We start from the raw sequence: 17,732 nt of genomic DNA on the forward strand, positions 1-17,732 counted from the left end.
AAACAATAACCTGATTTTAACTGGATTTTTATCTTTTTAAAACTTGAAGACTAAAATATTTCCTATTTTTATTGAAGATTTGGGTTTTTACTTATAAAAAAGACGTAAAATTGGAAAAAGGAGTATAAAAATCTTGGATTTAAAAAAGAAAATTCTAAACAGTATAGGTGACATCTTGTGGCTAAACCTGATACTACAAACTGTTATTGTTTAAAAGAGACTTGGCTGGAAGCCAAGACTATAGATAAGACTTGTAACCTTGGCAATCAGCTGTGAGAAGCCCAGCTGTGTTCTATACTCAGTGATAATTTTTTTATTTTGTGATTGTAAAGCTTTTAATTCACACCACTAAGAGAACATGGATGAAGATCAGAAACAGATTTTATTTATGTTGAAAACAATTCATGAAGCTATTCTTAAAGCCACTGATGAAATAAGAGGCTACAGAAAAGAACAAGATGTCAGCCTAGATATATGAACCCAAACTTAGATCACAACCAAAGAATTAACTACACAGAATATAATAGAAGAAGTGGAACAATTAAATACTATGATAGAAGATTCAACTGACCAACAAACAAAGTTACCAGAAAACCCAGAAAAGGGATTGACAACTTTGAAAATGGAAAAGACTTTCTATATAAACCAGAAGAAACCTGAGGATCAAGAAGAATAACAGACCGAAGGGAAGATAAACATTTCAGGACAAGTACGCCGAGAGAGACGATCTGTTAGCCCCTTTTAAAAAATGGTGACTGGATGGCCTTTCTTACTTAAAACAATATCTATAATAACAGAGGGAGATCTCTATGATATTTTAAAAGCACAGATATGGAAGGCAACTTGGCAAAGAAAGAAAGCTAGAATAAGGCTGAAGAAAATTGGGGCTTTGATTTATTAGTAAGGATTTTAAAAAAGAATATACTCGATTTGTCAAGATATGTACTTTGAATATGAGATTGTGTTATGAACAGATAAAGAAAACTGGTTATTTTAAAATTTGGAAATATAAATACTAAAAGTTAAATTTGAATATTGATCTGTTTATAAAGGTTGAATGTAAAGCTATTTTAAGATATATATAAGCAAAAAATATATTGATAAATGTAACAGACATGTTTTTACTTAGCTGATATAAAAACTACTAGCTTAAATATATGATAATAGACATTAAGAGAAAAAGAGAGGAAGTATTTGATGTTGAAACGAGAAAATTTGATTACTAAACTTAAGACACTTGGAAATTAATAGGAAATAAGAATGTTATACTGTATTATCAATTAGTTGATGTAAAATAGTGAGAAATAGAATATATCTAAATAGATAAGATGTGCATTCTGAATATTAGACTTTGTGATGAATTGTGAAAATGGGAACTTTGGTTACTCAAAATTTGGAAATTATAAATATTAAAAGTTAAAGTTAAATATGAACGGGAAATTAAAAATTGGGGAAAACTAATTAAGACATTGATTGTCTATAAAGACTGAATGTTAAAATTATAAGGAATTGTATAAGCCAAAACATATTGATAAATGTAAGAATGTCATTTTTATTTAATTGATTTAATAAGAATTGTATTAGTTTAAACAGAAGACAATAAATGTTAAGGGGAAAAGAGAGGAAAAATTTAATGTAGTAGCTTGAAAGTTCTACTAAGGATACTAGTATGTTATTTTATTACCAAGTAACCCAGCCGCCACGTTGCTTTTTAAATACTGAAAAGTACAACTAGAAAATCAATAAAACTTTTTAAAGAAAACCATAGAAAGTAATCAGAATCAGCTCTTGGAAAAAAACAGAAGTCTTACTCATTCCTTATGTGGATGGCCCTGGGGTATTAGGCCACAGCACAGCATTAGGAATTTCATCAGATGAGCCAATGATCTTGCCTCTTTCTTTTGCTTTTTTAACATAATGGCTGATCAATGTTTAAAGGATAATCAGTGTTTAATATTCGTTATTTTGTGGGTTTTCTCCACAGACTATTTTAGTTTGTGCTGCTATTGATTTAGTGCTTCTTCTGTTTTTGCCTTTTTTTAGTTTTGTATTAGAGACTGCAGGAGTTAGGTGGCCAATAAATTTAATTAAATAAGCTTTATGTATTTTTGTCCATTAAGAAAGTTGTGAACATGCTAAAGGCCAGAACCAACCTTACATGTTCCAGGGATCAACACAAACCTTTGGATCAAAGAAGCTACATTATCTGGAAATGAAAGGTGATCATAAAACTAGAAAGCGGGAGATTATGAATTCATCTTCTGCCTTAGCCATGAAAGCTGGCTGGATGACTTTGGGCCAGTCCCTCTGACTAAGCCCGATCCACATCGCAGGGTTGTTGTAGAGAAAATACGAGGAGGCAGATACTGTACGTTGGACATGTTCACTGCCTTGAGTTATTTGTAAAATAATTATGACTACAAATAAATAATAAATGAATAAATAAATTCTCCAGTTCCTTTTTTTAAAAAAGCAAGGTGATGAGGATGAGGTATAGGAAAAGAAAGTGTTCTGTACCAGCCTGCTACCGGCCCTGCAGAAAAGGCAACCCCTTTACAAACGGCAAGAGGCTAGAATTACGTCTGCCAAATTTATTACTACAAAAACAAACAAGACACGAACCAAGATACAGGAGCTTTGAAACACTATCCGAGCGGTTGCTTTCAGCAAACCAGCCCTCCCCACACATTCCCCTTATAAAGAGTTCAGGGCATGGCTTCTCTCTGCCTCCTTCCGAGAAGCCCCATTGCCTTCCTCTGTTTACTCCTACTTGACTGCCTCCTGCGTCGGGCGTCCTTGAACAGGGCCAGCTGTGGGTCATCTTCATCCACACTGTCAGGCTCACACAGCTGGGTCTCCATGGTGACCAAGTGGGAGGGGCCTGGCTGAGGGCTATCATCAGCAAGATCTTCAACCCCCTCAGCAAGGTCTTCAACACCCCCCTCCTCCTCTGAGTCGTCCGACCCAACTGCCGAACCCACAGGCTGACCCTGAATCACAACAGAAAGATGCAATTCATTCCAAGGTGAGATACTAATGCCGTTAGGGTATGAGGTGTGATAATACTGCATATTTAGCATAGTATTCATATACTATGATATAAAGCCTCATAAGAGTGTATATGAACATTATAAATAGTATGTGAGATTAAAATATTAAAATATATCACAAATACATCTAAAATAAATGGTGTTAAGAATTGTTTAAATAGAAATAAATAACTTGCAAATTGGGTTTGTTTTTTTTAAAAAATCCTCAATTCTTTTTTAAACAACAGAAACCTCAGGAAAAGGGTGTGAATTTCATATAAGTGCTCTTATGTAAAAAGACGCCTCTTTTAGCCTGTAATTCCCAAACCAATTTTGGGGGTTCCTGGTGTGCTTTCTACTGAAAATGGAGGTAAGAAACAGGAAATGCAGAATCAGGCCTACAATAGACTTCGTATGTTAAATTTTTAAAAAAATTCCCCCATTTTTTTGTCCAAATCTGTGGAAGAAAACAGATTCTGTTTCTGCTCTGATTACATATGTGGCATCTTAATTTTACCTGATTGTTCTTCTGTCTCCAGTTTCTTGACCTCTCCAAAATATGTTCAGGGCAATAACTTTCTGCTTAAAGGTTTCCTACCTCTTTAAGAGCAGAGGGCTAAATAACTCAACTGATTCAAGAATAGGGATTCAAAAGATAGCAATAGACTGCTTTGTACCTAAGGATATTTGTCATATGCCTGACAATCAGGATGGAAAATAAGGGCATAGCTCTCATCAATTCTCTGAATGTATCAGGACTCAACACAGCTCAGTTACATGGATGTTGCTCAGCATTCTATCTGCTGAACTAGCCAGTAGATAGTTAAGCTTACTTATCGTTGCTTTCCTTTTTTTTAATCAGTAAAATAATAATCATAATTTGTCTTTGCTCTTGAATTTAGTTTTCCAGGATGTACTGTATCTAAATAGAATACATGGTTGTATCCAGTGGGATGGCCAGTGGAATGGGAAAAGATACCTGAAGATAAAGAGGGTTCTTAAAAGCAACCTATTCTACACACACACACACACACAGAGAGAGAGAGAGAGAGAGAGAGAGAGAGAGAGAGACCAGTTTTAAGAATGAAACTTTACTTCTATTTCAGCGACTTGGGACTAGGGTGGTCTGGAATGGCAAAACAGCCTACCTGATGGAATAGATCAGTCCTATTGGACTCTGCCTGCCCACTAGAGGGAGGGGCTTTCCTGAAAGTTCTGGAATGCCCTCCAGAAGATACAGGAAAAAGCCGTTTGCTGTACAGCCAAAGGGAACTCCATGGCTACCCTCCTCCCACTACAGTGGTGGCGGCGGACTTTTATTTTTATCCTCTCCCTTCCGCCTTGCTGCTTCCATCACTGTCACTCTCCAACGTGAGGCAAGGCCTCCCCTCCCTTGGCCCCTGAAGGGAGAAATGGGGATGGATAGTGCCAAGAGAGGATTTTTCTGTCTTGTCCTTGCCTCTGGGATATTCTGGAGTCAGCCCATTTGTCAGGTACCACCTCAGGGGTTTCCCTTCATATCTTACGAAGTTATTATCCCAAGAAGGATGGCACCCCGACGAGGCCGGGAACCGCAAGACCTCACTTATTTAATGGAGATAGAAGGGAAAGGCCACGTGGTTCATCTCAGGCAGAAGAGGAATTTTGTTCCTAAGCACTTCCCTATTTTTACCTACAATGAGGATGGAGACATTGAGGTGGACTACCCTTTCATAAAGAATGACTGCTTTTACTATGGCTTTGTACATGATGAGCCTTCCTCTCTAGTCACCCTCAGCAGTTGCTCAGGAGGACTCAGAGGTTTTCTACAAGTGGGTAATAAGCTGTACGAAATTGAACCTCTGCAGGCATCTTCTACTTTTCAGCATGTGGTCTACAGACTGGAAGAGAAGGGGAATGAAATCCCAATGAGGTGTGGAGTAATGGAAGAAGACAAAAATCACCAGGAGGCCATGATCCAGAACGGAGAAAATATTATAAGCAAAAGTGCTTTGAGTGGACTATGGCAAACATACCCCAGGTACCTGAAGATAGCAATTGTAGTAGAACATGAACGATACGTCCAATTTGGTAAAAATGAAACTGTCACTGCTAGGCAAGTCCTGGATGTTGTTCACCTTGCAGATTCGCTGTACAAGCCTCTTGGGATTCATCTGGTGGTGGTTGGATTAGAAATATGGTCACAAAAGAACCTCATTGCAATGGCAAAAAGCATAGATGAGCTGCTTGACACTTTCAATACATGGAGGAAAACGATACTTGTCCAGCATCTAAGACATGATGTTGGCCACTTATTTGTATATAAGAATTTTGGGATTAAGTTTGGATTATCGTTTGTTGGATCTGTATGTGATCCGAACTGGGCATCTGCTGTTGAGGCATTTATTACTTCTAGTTTATTTTCTTTCACAATAACTTTTGCTCATCAACTGGGTCATAACCTTGGTATGCAGCATGATGAGAAATCCTGCACCTGTAAACAGCATTCTTGTATTATGGCTCCCTTCCAAAGTAACTCAAGTAAGTTCAGTAACTGCAGTTATACCAGTTATTCTAAGCTAATGGACTCTAGTAGAAAGCAATGTCTCTTAATTCCGCCAGAACATGAGAAATTGTATGACCTCAAAAACTGTGGCAACAAGGTGGTAGAAAGTGGAGAACAGTGTGATTGCGGTTCAAAATTCCATTGTGAATCAGATGCATGTTGTCAGTCTAACTGTATGTTGCGTTCAGGAGCCACTTGTGCGTTTGGAAAATGCTGTGCTGACTGTCAGCTTCTTCCAGCTGGAACAGTTTGTAGAGAAAGGACTAACATGTGCGATCTTCCCGAATACTGCACCGGAATTTCAGAGTGGTGTCCTGAAGATGTTTATGTACAGGATGGAGCTCCGTGCTCTGATGGGGGCTATTGCTATCATGGAAAATGCTCTACTCACAGTGAGCAATGCAAAGTTATCTTTGGCAAGCAAGCATTGGTTGCCCCATTGGAGTGCTTCAAAGAAATAAATTCTCGAGGTGATCGTTTTGGCAATTGTGGCATTATTCCTGGGAATGTGTATAAGAAGTGTGAGAACAATAATGTCTGGTGCGGCAGAGTCCAGTGTGTAAACATTGGTGAAGTGCCTAATTTGAATGAGCAGAACACCATAATTCAAACTACCGTTAACAACCATTTGTGCTGGGGTACAGATTCTCCAACTGGAATTGGTGTAGCTGATATTGGAGCGGTGAAAGATGGCACACAGTGTGGCCGCGGCATGATATGTATTAATGGTGATTGCATCAAGGTCTCCCTGCTGAACTATGATTGTAATCAAACCAAATGCCACAACAGAGGAATATGCAACTCTCATAAACATTGTCATTGTAACTCTGGTTGGGCCCCTCCATACTGCCTTAAGAAAGGCAATGGGGGCAGCATTGATAGTGGGCCACCCAGCAATGCCAGTGGAAGAAGGACTAAAGGCAGTGTAATAGTTCTTTCTGCTGTTGCTCTTCTAGCTGGGTTTGGCATCTTATAACAAACTGAATGTTGGATGACAGACTTTGATAACTCCAATTCTGACATGAGGACAAATGTCCAACCTGCTATTATAAACTCTTAGGAGGCTAGGAGGATATAGGAAATATCCTTTCAGTGCATTGTGCCGGGATAATGCAATTTGTTTCTTGCACTTTGGCCTCTAAAGATAGTTTTCCCATCTTTATCGCTGTAGCTTTCTAGTCTTATGCCTTATGAAAAGGCTTATGACACTCAGAATGTCATGTGGGGGAGGGGGGCGAACAGTTAGATAATTACTGGGGAATATCCACAAGAGCGCTGTTGCAGTTCATTCCCCTCCTCATTGAAATGGGAGGTTGTTACAGACTATGTGGATATAATCCAGGCTATTAGTAAAACCGTCAGATAAAAATATAGAAAATTTCAAACTTTATCCACTACTAGAATTGGCTCTTCCTATAAAAATTGCTGCATGGAGGGAAGAACTGAAGTTTCTTGTTAAAGCTGAGCCTTCTCGGTACTTTGCAAATTGGTACCATAATATTTTGGATCCACAGAATAGTTTTTGAAAGTATTTCTTGGAGTATATGCAGCTTATAAAATTTGATTGGAAGTAGACAATGATAGAGCTGCTTAGTGAAGTAAAATGAGTACCTAGACAGATAAAGTTTGCAATGGCATCTTCAGTTGATTTATCTGAATGGCCTATTATGATGAGATGGCATGTTTACACAAGCACATTTTAAATGCCATTTCGAAAAGGCAAAAGTGCAGCTGGGGCTGATCCTTGTATACTCTGAATGGGGAAAGGACCAGATGATGAAGTAGCAAAGTCAGAGGTCACATTTTGCTCAAAATAAACACTGCTCTAAACTACAGTAAGAGCAATCCCATTGGGCTCCTAGTGTTTGACGTTTCTCTAGAAAAGAATGCCTCAAAATTGCACATACAAGAACTTTTTGCTCAAGAGCTGCATAGGTATTGTTAATTACAGAGATTTGCAAAGGTGTCGAACACAAGATCAAATACTGCACAGAATCATAGCATAACTAATCTACCACAGACCACATTAACCTGTGACAATATATTTCTTCTAGTAGGGTTTTATATATTTAATACAAGATTTGAGGTAGTGGTGAAATTGTTTGGTGCTCATACCAACACTCCCATTGACTTCAGTGATATATAATCATGTGTAACTGTATTGGGAATTGCAGCATCTGCTTGCAGCTTAATTGTTACACTGCTATTCTGTAGTGACTCCTGTGTATTACATCAATTCAGAAACTGTTTAGAAAGCATGAGAATAAACACATTATTGTAAAATTGTGATGACAAAAAATTTAGTTTGTTCAGATTTGTTTTGTAGTTTTTTCAGAAAACACAAGTGTAAACCAGCAGAGTTTTGTGTGCAATAGCAGAAATGTTCCTTCAGCAATCAAACATCTGAAATGAATAGAGTACATTATTTCTGGAATTGTGTAATATAATATTGCTGTCATTATTTTCAAAAACTCGACCTAAGTTTTAACCATTCTGTGTCACTTACAGTCTGTCTTGCCCACTATTTTATCTTTAAATTTCCTTTCATAATCCATACATGACCACTGCATTTGTTATCACTTGAGTTTCCTATAAGAATTAATTTTTATTTCTGAACAGTAACACTTCTTCAAAACAGACCCAGTTCACCATATATCTTTAAAAAAGAGATCTCATCCAACTATGATATATTACTTATCACATTGTATAATACAGTAACTACTTTCAAATGTGCTTTGTTATTGTATAACCATGAGAATTATTACTGAGGGATTATTTCAAATTATTTAATAAATTATTTTGTATGTATTTTGTTGCTGTACTCTGTAGATTTTATTCTTCAGTAGTGATCTCACTAAAAAGATTATAGGGTTATTTCTCAGAGTGTAACATGTTATTCAAAATTACTGAATTAGAGGTTTTTTCATCTTCTGCTATGAATGCATCTTAGTCTCCTGGACCATGCAGCTTATATCCATAAGCAAATTTTAGTTAATTTTCTCTTTTATTTGAAAATTGTACATGATTTTTGTGTCTGGTGCTCTGTTGGTATAGTATTCTTCAGTCTAAAGCAGGGCTGTCAAACTGCCAGCCCATGGGCTGGTTGTATCATACGGAGACCACACCCTCCCCAGCTCCGGCAATGCAAAAAAAGTTGTGATACATCGTGACATTTTTTTTTAAATTTTAATTCCATTTATATCCTGCCCTTCTCCGAAGACTCAGGGCGGCTTACAAGCTTAGCAGTAATGTCACGTAACGGTGCGAGTTTGACACCCCTGTGTTAGACTGTCTTCATGTCACACAACTTTTCACAAATTTTCACTATTTTTAATTGCATGTTTGATGGAAGCTTTATTTATCATGAATTCTTTGCCAATGAATAAATATTCCAATTAGTTCTTCATAACAGAGGAAGTAGAAAAAACTGCTTTTTTTAAAAAAAAACCTGTTCTGAAATATTTTGCACCTAAAAAAACTGAGAATTAGCATCATTATCAAATTGCAAATAACAAGACCATGGGTAATATAATTGTAGCCTACTATGGGAGGTTCATGGCAGATGTAGGTTTTAAGTGAAACTTGTTTATTTTCTGTTTAGCCTCTTAGTCACAATACTAAACCAGTGCTTGCAGTGTAACTAATTCCCTTGGTTCCATGAAATTAAGGAACATAATGATTTTCTTGTCACAGGACTGCTTGAACTCATTAGATCAGAATGCTTAGTACTAAGTACTTAGTACTTAGTACTTTTCTTAGGAGAAAATGGAAATAAGTAAGAAAGCTGTATCCTGGAACAAGAGAAGCTTTACTTTTCTCCTCATTTCAGTGTGTTGCCAAATGTTTGAGGAATGACCCCAGATTGTGAAATTGTCTTCCGTGCTTTAAGGTTGGGTGCGTGGTAGGTGTGGGTTGCAAATTTTGAGAATCCTTGCCAAGGATCAGACAGATGTGTGCATGTATGCATGTATATTTCTATGAATGTATTTGTATGTGTATAGTTATATTTTATTATTTATTGATATGACACTACTACATTACATACACTGAATACAAGTACAAAGACAAAATTCCATCGAGGTTGCAAATTGGAATTCTAATTTAAAGACAAAAGGACAGTTTTTATTGGTGTTATAATTGAACAAGTGGAATGATAATCCTGGGCATATCATTCAGCAATTTATTCATAGATTATAATCTTCTGACTTCCCAAGGCTGCTTTAAAGCCATTGAAAACAGTGACTATAATGCTGTTACATGCAGCATACATACCAATAGGAACCTGTCAGCAGCTGTAAAAATTAAAATGGCTTCCTCTAGTTCAGGGGTAGGCAACCTCGGCTCTTTTATGACTCATGGACTTCAACTCCCAGCTATGCTGACTCAGGAATTCTGGGAGTTGAAGTCCATGAGTCATAAAAGAGCCGAGGTTGCCTACCCCTGCTCTAGGTAATGTGAAACCTCCTTTAAAGAGAACAACATGAAGAAGAAAAATCATTCAGGTCTGCTGCTTTACCTTCCCCAAGATATATGATTGGTTTAATGGAATATTCATTTGATCATCTTTTGATTCATATCTTTATTAATCCACAGAATCTGTGTCAATAAGGGCATCTACTTTTTTAATTTTTGGTGCTTTCTGTACTCATGTCTATATTACTGAGTCACGATGAAATGTCTTAATTTAAAAATTTAAAAAGTATTATTTATTTACTAAATTTATTTCCCAGCCATCTTGTTCTGAAGTGATTCGACATGGAAAAGTATATCATAAAAAAGACAATATGATTTATCTGCTCAGCAAAATACTTGGGGATGGGGGGAAGACAACCCTCTTCCTGCCAGTCTGTTCCATTCTTCATCATTCAAGCTCCACCCACATTCCAAGGGAAGCTACATAACTGTTGCTATATACAGAACCCTCCTTTTCATCATCTTATTTACATCTGAGATTCTTTCGAACTTCTTACCACTCTGTCTTCTACTTTAAGAGAGCTTCCTTTTGGAAATGAAATATGAGAAGGTGTGCTTTCAAGACTTCCTCCTGCCATGGAAAAAGACCATCCATCTTCTGTGGCTGTTGATGTTCCTCAGTAATCTTCTGACTTTGACTGCCAGACAAGTACTTCCTCAGGGCTTTATTTATGCTTCTTATGAGGTGACCATCCCACAGTTATTAACTCCAAAACCTGGACAACAGGAACAACAGAATGTCACTTGTCTCCTTCATTTTGAGGGAAAGAATATCATCATGCACCTCACACAAAAGAAGAACTTGGTTCCTAGGCATTTGCCCATCTTTACCTATGGTAAGGATGGGGATCTGCAGCTGGACTATCCATTCTTCAGGGATGATTGCTACTACCATGGTTTTGTGCAGGACAGACCCTTCTCTCTGGTCACTCTCAGCATTTGCTCAGGTGGTCTCAAAGGCATCCTGCAGTTAGAAAATAAGACATATGAAATCGAACCAGTACAGGGATCTACTACCTTTCAGCATGTGATATTTCGTTTAAAAGAAAAAGTGAGTGCTATCCAAATGAGATGTGGACTAACACAGGAAGAGCAAAAACATCAAGAGGCCATGTTCCAAAACATAGAGAATGTATTTTCAAAAACTGCATCCAAAGAAGACTGGTGGCTACGTACTCGATATGTAGAGATTGCTTTTGTGATTGAACATGAACGTTATTTAATGTTTGCTAAAAATGAAACTCTTACTGCTTTGCAGGTTCTTGACATTATTCATATTGCCAATTCTTTTTATGAACCTCTTTTTGTTCAACTATCTGTAGCTGGATTGGAAATCTGGTCCCAAAAGAACTTCATAACGATTTCTCCTGCCATAGATAGCACCCTTCAGGATTTCACTGACTGGAGGAGAGACTTCTTGGTTAACCATCTAAAAAGTGATGTTGCTCACTTAATTGCATATAAATCTTTTGAATTTTCACTTGGGTCAGCTTATGTAGGAACAGTTTGTGATGAAAGGATGGGATCTGCTGTTATCTCATATAAGACTACCAGTTTGTCCATTGTCAGTAGCATATTAGCCCATGAATTAGGGCATAATCTTGGTATGCAGCATGATGAACAGTACTGTAGTTGTGGTAACATACATTGCATTATGGCTCCAGTTCATGAAGTGACTAATAAATTTAGCAATTGTAGTTATAATGACTATTTTCTCACAATGAATGCTCCATGCTTGTTAAGTCCTCCAGACCCTGATAGAATCTTTAAAATCAAATCATGTGGCAATAAAGTAGTAGATAAGGAAGAGCAATGTGACTGTGGTTCAGAAGCTCAATGCAAGCTGGATCCATGTTGTCAGTCTAATTGTACATTTCGTTCTGGTGTCAGTTGTGCTTTTGGTGAGTGCTGTGCTAAGTGTCAGCACCTTAAATCTGGAACTATTTGCAGAAAGAAGACTAACTATTGTGATCTTCCTGAATACTGCAACGGGACTTCCGAGTGGTGTCCAGAAGATGTTTATATGCAGGATGGTGCCCCATGTAGTAATAATGCGTACTGTTATCGTGGAAACTGCATATCTGAAGATACACAGTGCAAAATGATTTTTGGCTTTAGTGCAAAAACTGCTACAGATATTTGCTTCAGAGAAATGAATGCTAAAGGAGATCGCTTTGGCAATTGTGGCCTTAATAAGCATGGAATTTACCACAAATGTCAAATTAAGAATACCCTCTGTGGGCGAATCCAATGTGAAAATGTCCAAATCTTACCTTCTTTGGAGGAACACAGTGCCATAATCCAAGTCCCCCTTGGTGATAAGCAGTGCTGGAGTACAGACTACCACAGTGGAATGAAGACAGCTGATATTGGAGCAGTGACAGACGGAAGTCCTTGTGGGAAAGATAAGATGTGCATTAACAGAAAATGTGTGAGCGTGTCTCTCTTGAAATACGATTGTAACTTCACCAAGTGCCATAATCGGGGAGTGTGCAACAGTCGCAAACATTGTCATTGTGATTATGGCTGGGGTCCTCCAGACTGCCTGAAGAAAGGCCATGGTGGCAGCATTGATAGTGGACCTCCTCAACCACGCAAACACTTAAGCACGATAGCAAAAGCTGGAATTATTGCAGGGATTATATATGTCCTTTCCTCTGCTTTTGTTTTGGTTAGTGTAGGGATATATTTCAGATATGGATTTATTCGCTTATTTAGAAGGCTTAGGAGAAGAACTGAGTCATCAACTACAGAAGTGAGTAAATGGTAAATCACAGAAATGAAGTATATCAAATGTGTTCAGAAGAGGTAATGGATATTATTATATAAAATGCATTTGAGCCTCTGGAATTTGAGTATTGATTTATAAGGCTGAAAAAAATGAACTTAATTTCAGGCAGCGTCATTTGTAAAAGTTCTGTTTTATTGCTCTGGTAAATACTAAAAGCATTTCATTGGGAATTTTTTTTACTACATTACTTAATTGCCAAACAAGAAGAAAATAATTTTAAATTGCCTTTTAAAAATTCTAATAGAAACATAGTATGGGTGTTTAGGAGAAGCTGATCCTCCTGAAGTAGGGTCTTCCAGCCTGGCAGTCAACTTCATAGCAGCTATTGCTCAAAGAGGAGAAAAATGTTGCAACAACAACAAAAGTCACTCATGGCTTTTATGGATAGCACAGGTATCAATGTATATTGCATTTACTACCAGTAGTGCTCTTCTCAACATCTTTCCCATGTGGCAGACTCGTCTTCACACCAAGGGGCACCTGGCATGTTCTCTGCAGTAGGAAAATCCCAAGCATGAAAATGGCTGACTGCTATGAATTCAAGACTGGAATCTGCCCTGTGTGCTGGAAGACTTCATGGAAGAATCAGATTTGAGGAAAGAATTTGCCTTGGTAGGGAGTCTTATTTATATAAGACATCCCTGTGCTGGAGAACTGATCATCAGTCCTCCATAGGATAAGGGACACTGACAGCCTCCTTCCGTCATAATCTAAATATTTGATTCTTGAACTTCAATAAAACCTAAGTACCATCTCATCCTCCAGAGTTATCTGAGACAAGGAATGGGAATCTGGCACTGCCTCTTTATCATACGAGACTATTGAATGGGTCAGGAGGATGTCTTTTATCCATTTTCAGTGAGCGCCTGCAGCTTTGGGGCATTTTTAGAAAAGATCCTGGGACATTTCCTAGTACAGGAGTTCATGATGAAGAACACCAATAGAGGCTTTTTTTTCCTAAACTGAAATGGACATTTGCAATGGCTCAAGAAAAAACACTAGCCAGTGAAACTGCACTGGACAAGTGTCAGAAACCAGAAAGAGAAACTAAAGCACATGGTATCACACTGAGTGGATTAAAAATGCAAAGCAACAAGCTCAGATAGCATAAGAAATGCCTTCCTTGCCATCAATGGACATAGTTTCAGACATATCAGTCTCTGCTTACACTGCAGAGGATTATATCAATATTCTGTGCACAGATTGATGGATGTAGAATACGGCGGTTTTTCAATAAGGTGATTTATACTAAGCAAGTATGCTGTACAAGGTTCTTTAGTATGATCCCAAGACTGTACTAAGAAGTCAGATCACCTAGTTTCAGATGAACTTGACTTTTCATAGGACAGTGAAGATCAGCAGCTGCATCATGTTCAGAATGTGTGTAAGAAGCAGCAAACAAGATGAAAACAAAGGGGTCCATTAAACTTTACCAAAAAATGAAAACAAGTATACTGAAACTCATTAAAACTGCAAAACCACTAATTGCATTCAACCAGCCCACTACAATACTAACTTCTTGACTCTGATGTCTATATGGGACAAAACCTTTTGAAAACCCACTAGAATAGAAGCTGTCCACATTTGGGGAGGCGATGCTGTTCCTTAGGCCAGGTAGCATAACAGAAAAGGTATGCTATTGAGGATCATCACAAGACATTGTTCTTTTCAGTGGTACCCAGAGCCTGCCTACTTTACCAGATCTGGTAGGATGGGCAGAAATCACCAGGGAGAAGCAGTCCTGCAAGAAATCTGCCCCTAAGCTATTTAGCACTTTAAAGATAGCAACCATCTTCAGTTGTACTCAAGCCTATTAGGAACTGGCATCACTTACACAGCAGCATTGTTGCATGGGTATAATACAGATGAGTGGGCCCCTGAAAGCTGGACCAGCTCAATGCTGTTCAAGGGCAGCCCCAGGTAGACCATGCTGCAATAGTCCAATCAAATTATTAAGGCATGAGTGACTATGAACATTGTTTCTCTATTTAGAAATATAGTAAGTACAACTGATGCACAAGATGTATCTCTGCAAAAGTTGTCCCGGCCAAAGCCGCCACCGGTTCCTTGAGCAAGAGTTGTGAGTCCAGGAGAATCCCTACATTATACATCCTGACCAGAGGAATATATTCCCATTCCCCATTATGGAAAATCACTAGTTCCAGGGGAAGGGGATAAAACTGTTACCAAGGCAGAGCTGAAACTTTAGCCATCCAGATTTACACAGCCCCCAGGCATTGGGAAAGCACCTTGTATCACTTGGCCAGCCCAAGCTAAGATACACAACCAAGTATCTTCACCATGCTGATGATACTGAATCCCATGCTGAAAGATGACTTCACCCAACAGTTTCATGTAGAGATTAAATAGGAAGGAGGAGACATTCGTGCTCTGTGGCAGCCCACTATGGCTAGACCATTCCTTTTCTACTAATACTGATTGGAAACCAGCCTTGAAGGGGACATGAAAACCACTGAAGACCTGGGCCTTCCTCTCTCAATCCTCTGAACCAGTCCAATACCTTAACTGATGGTACTGAAAGCTGCTGAGAGAACTAGGGCGACCAGGACATATACACCAGCCCCTTCCCGGGCCCACCAGACTTAACTAATGTGATTAATGTTTTAGTGCTATATCCTGGTATGAAAGCCAATTGCTAGAGATCCAGATAATCCACTTCTTCCAGAGCCTTTTGGAGCTATGCATTCTCAGTAATGATCCCCCAAAAGGAAAGGTTGGAGTCTGGATGAGAATTGTCCAGTAAAGCTGAAACCAGCAACGGTCTCTTGAGTAAGGACAAGCTACCATCTTCTTGAAGACAGGTGGAACAAGGTCCTTCCTACCCAGAGGCATCTGCCACATTGTGGTAGTCTTTATCTTATTTTTTTATGTATTCAACTTACACAGCTGCCTTTCTTACATAAATGACTCTAGGCGACCTATAATACAATAAATAAAACAGATAATACAAAGACAAAAACACATAGAAACTGAACATATAAAATGACCACCAAAAAAAGCCAAGAGACAAGCTCTATCATACACCCCTAATCTGGAAAATTGCTTTGGCCTCATATGGAAAAATTGAACAAGAAGTTGAAAATCATGTTAATCACGAAGGTGTGGAGCAAAGATGCAGCAAGCTATGGCCATTGTGGCAGTGTTAAAACCTATGAGAAATAAGGACTATAGAAACATCAAAAATAAGGTACGTAAACATTTAGAATGAATGTTTACACTCTCAACAACCTTCGCCAGAAAGCGAAGGTTGGAGACTGGATGATAGTTATTTAAAACAAGCGGGTCCAGGGTAGGCTTTTTGAGGAGGGGTCTCACCACCGCCTCCTTCAAGGCGGCAGGGAAGACACCCTCCTTCAAAGAAGCAGTTATTACTGCCTGGAACCAGCCTCGTGTCTCCTCCCGGGCCGTATAAACCAGCCAGGAGGGGCACGGATCCAAAAAACAGGTGGTGGTGCTCAGCCTCCCCATGATCCTGTCCACATCATCAGGGGAAACAGGATCGAACTCAGTCCAGATAACATGCTCAAGACCGTCCGATTCCTCCACATCAGACTCTGCCCAGTCAGAGTCCAGACCGGTCCGCATCTGAGCGATTTTGTCCGCCAGATGATAAGTAAACTCCTCGGCTCGTCCCTGTAAGGGATCCTCCCTCACCTCCTGGTTAAGGAGGGAGCGAGTCACCCTAAACAGGGCAGCCAGGCGATTATCTGCGGACGCGATAAGGGCAGCGAAGTAGTTAGCCTTCGCCGTCCTCATCACCGCAAGATAAGACCTTATAAAGGTTCTTAACTGCAATCGGTCAGATTCAGATCGGCTGGACCTCCAACCACTCTCTAGACCCCGTCTCTGACGCTTCATCTCCCGGAGCTCTGCAGAGAACCACGGAGCCCAACGGGATCTGTGCCGGGTCAGAGGTCACAAGGGTACAACACAGTTAAGTGCCTTGGCGGCCGCCCTTTCCAAGGCATCCAGCAGGGCATCGACTGGGCTGTGGGTGAGGGCGATGGGTATAGACCCAAGCGCCATCTGGAACCATTCAGGGTCCATTAGGCGCCTGGGGCAGAACCACCTGGTAGAGTAGAGCAGAGCAGAACAGAACAGAATAGAATAGAATAGAATAGAACAGAACAGAACAGAACCTTGGAGGTCTTCTGGTCCAGCCCCCTGATCAAGCAGGAGATCCTATACCTGTATGCCATAACTCAAGAAGGCAAACATATCAAACTCAGTTTCCTTTTTTTCCCTTACAACAACTGAAACTGATTATCTGGACCCATACCAATCGGGTTTCAGACCCGGACACAGAACGGAGACGGCATTGGTCGCACTGGTGAATGATCTCTGGCGGGCTCAGGACAGGGGTTGCTCCTCTGTCCTGGTCCTATTAGATCTCTCAGTGGCTTTCAATACCATTGACCATGGTATCCTGCTGTGGCGTCTCAGGGGGTTGGGAGTGGGAGGCACCGTTTTACGGTGGTTCTCCTCCTATCTCCTGGGCCGCTCGCAGTCGGTGTTGACGGGAGGGCAGAGATCCGCCCCGAGGCCTCTCATTTGTGGAGTTCCTCAGGGGTCGGTTCTCTCGCCCCTCCTGTTCAACATCTATATGAAGCCGCTGGGTGAGATCATTCGTGGTTTCGGGGTGGGGTATCATCAGTACGCTGATGATACCCAACTTTTTCTTTCCACCCCAAACCAACCCAGTGATGCCCTCGCCGTGATGTCCCGGTGCCTGGAGGCGGTCCAGGTCTGGATGGGGAGAAACAGGCTTCGTCTCAATCCCGCCAAGACTGAGTAGCTGTGCATATCGGCATCTCGGGTCAACCAGACTATTCCATCTCTAACGATGGGGGGTGAGGTGTTACCCCCCGTTGAT

The 17,732-nt window shown here is 39.8% G+C and overlaps 2 protein-coding genes across 2 annotated transcripts; both read left to right on the top strand.

The window, feature by feature from the left end:
* Positions 1-4,441: 4,441 nt before the first annotated feature.
* On the top strand, positions 4,442-6,550 carry LOC310632392 (disintegrin and metalloproteinase domain-containing protein 21-like; the record flags this gene model as incomplete). Its single annotated transcript, XM_083349594.1, has 1 exon — positions 4,442-6,550. The coding sequence occupies one exon, from the start codon at positions 4,442-4,444 to the stop codon at positions 6,548-6,550; it is 2,109 nt and encodes a 702-aa protein (XP_083205720.1).
* A 4,275-nt stretch (positions 6,551-10,825) lies between these two features.
* Positions 10,826-12,817, top strand: LOC310632455 (disintegrin and metalloproteinase domain-containing protein 20-like; the record flags this gene model as incomplete). Its single annotated transcript, XM_083349676.1, has 1 exon — positions 10,826-12,817. The coding sequence occupies one exon, from the start codon at positions 10,826-10,828 to the stop codon at positions 12,815-12,817; it is 1,992 nt and encodes a 663-aa protein (XP_083205802.1).
* Positions 12,818-17,732: the final 4,915 nt, after the last annotated feature.

Source organism: Vipera ursinii (assembly GCF_947247035.1).
Source record: "Vipera ursinii genome assembly, chromosome: 1".
In the NCBI taxonomy this organism is placed as follows: Eukaryota; Metazoa; Chordata; class Lepidosauria; order Squamata; family Viperidae; genus Vipera; species Vipera ursinii.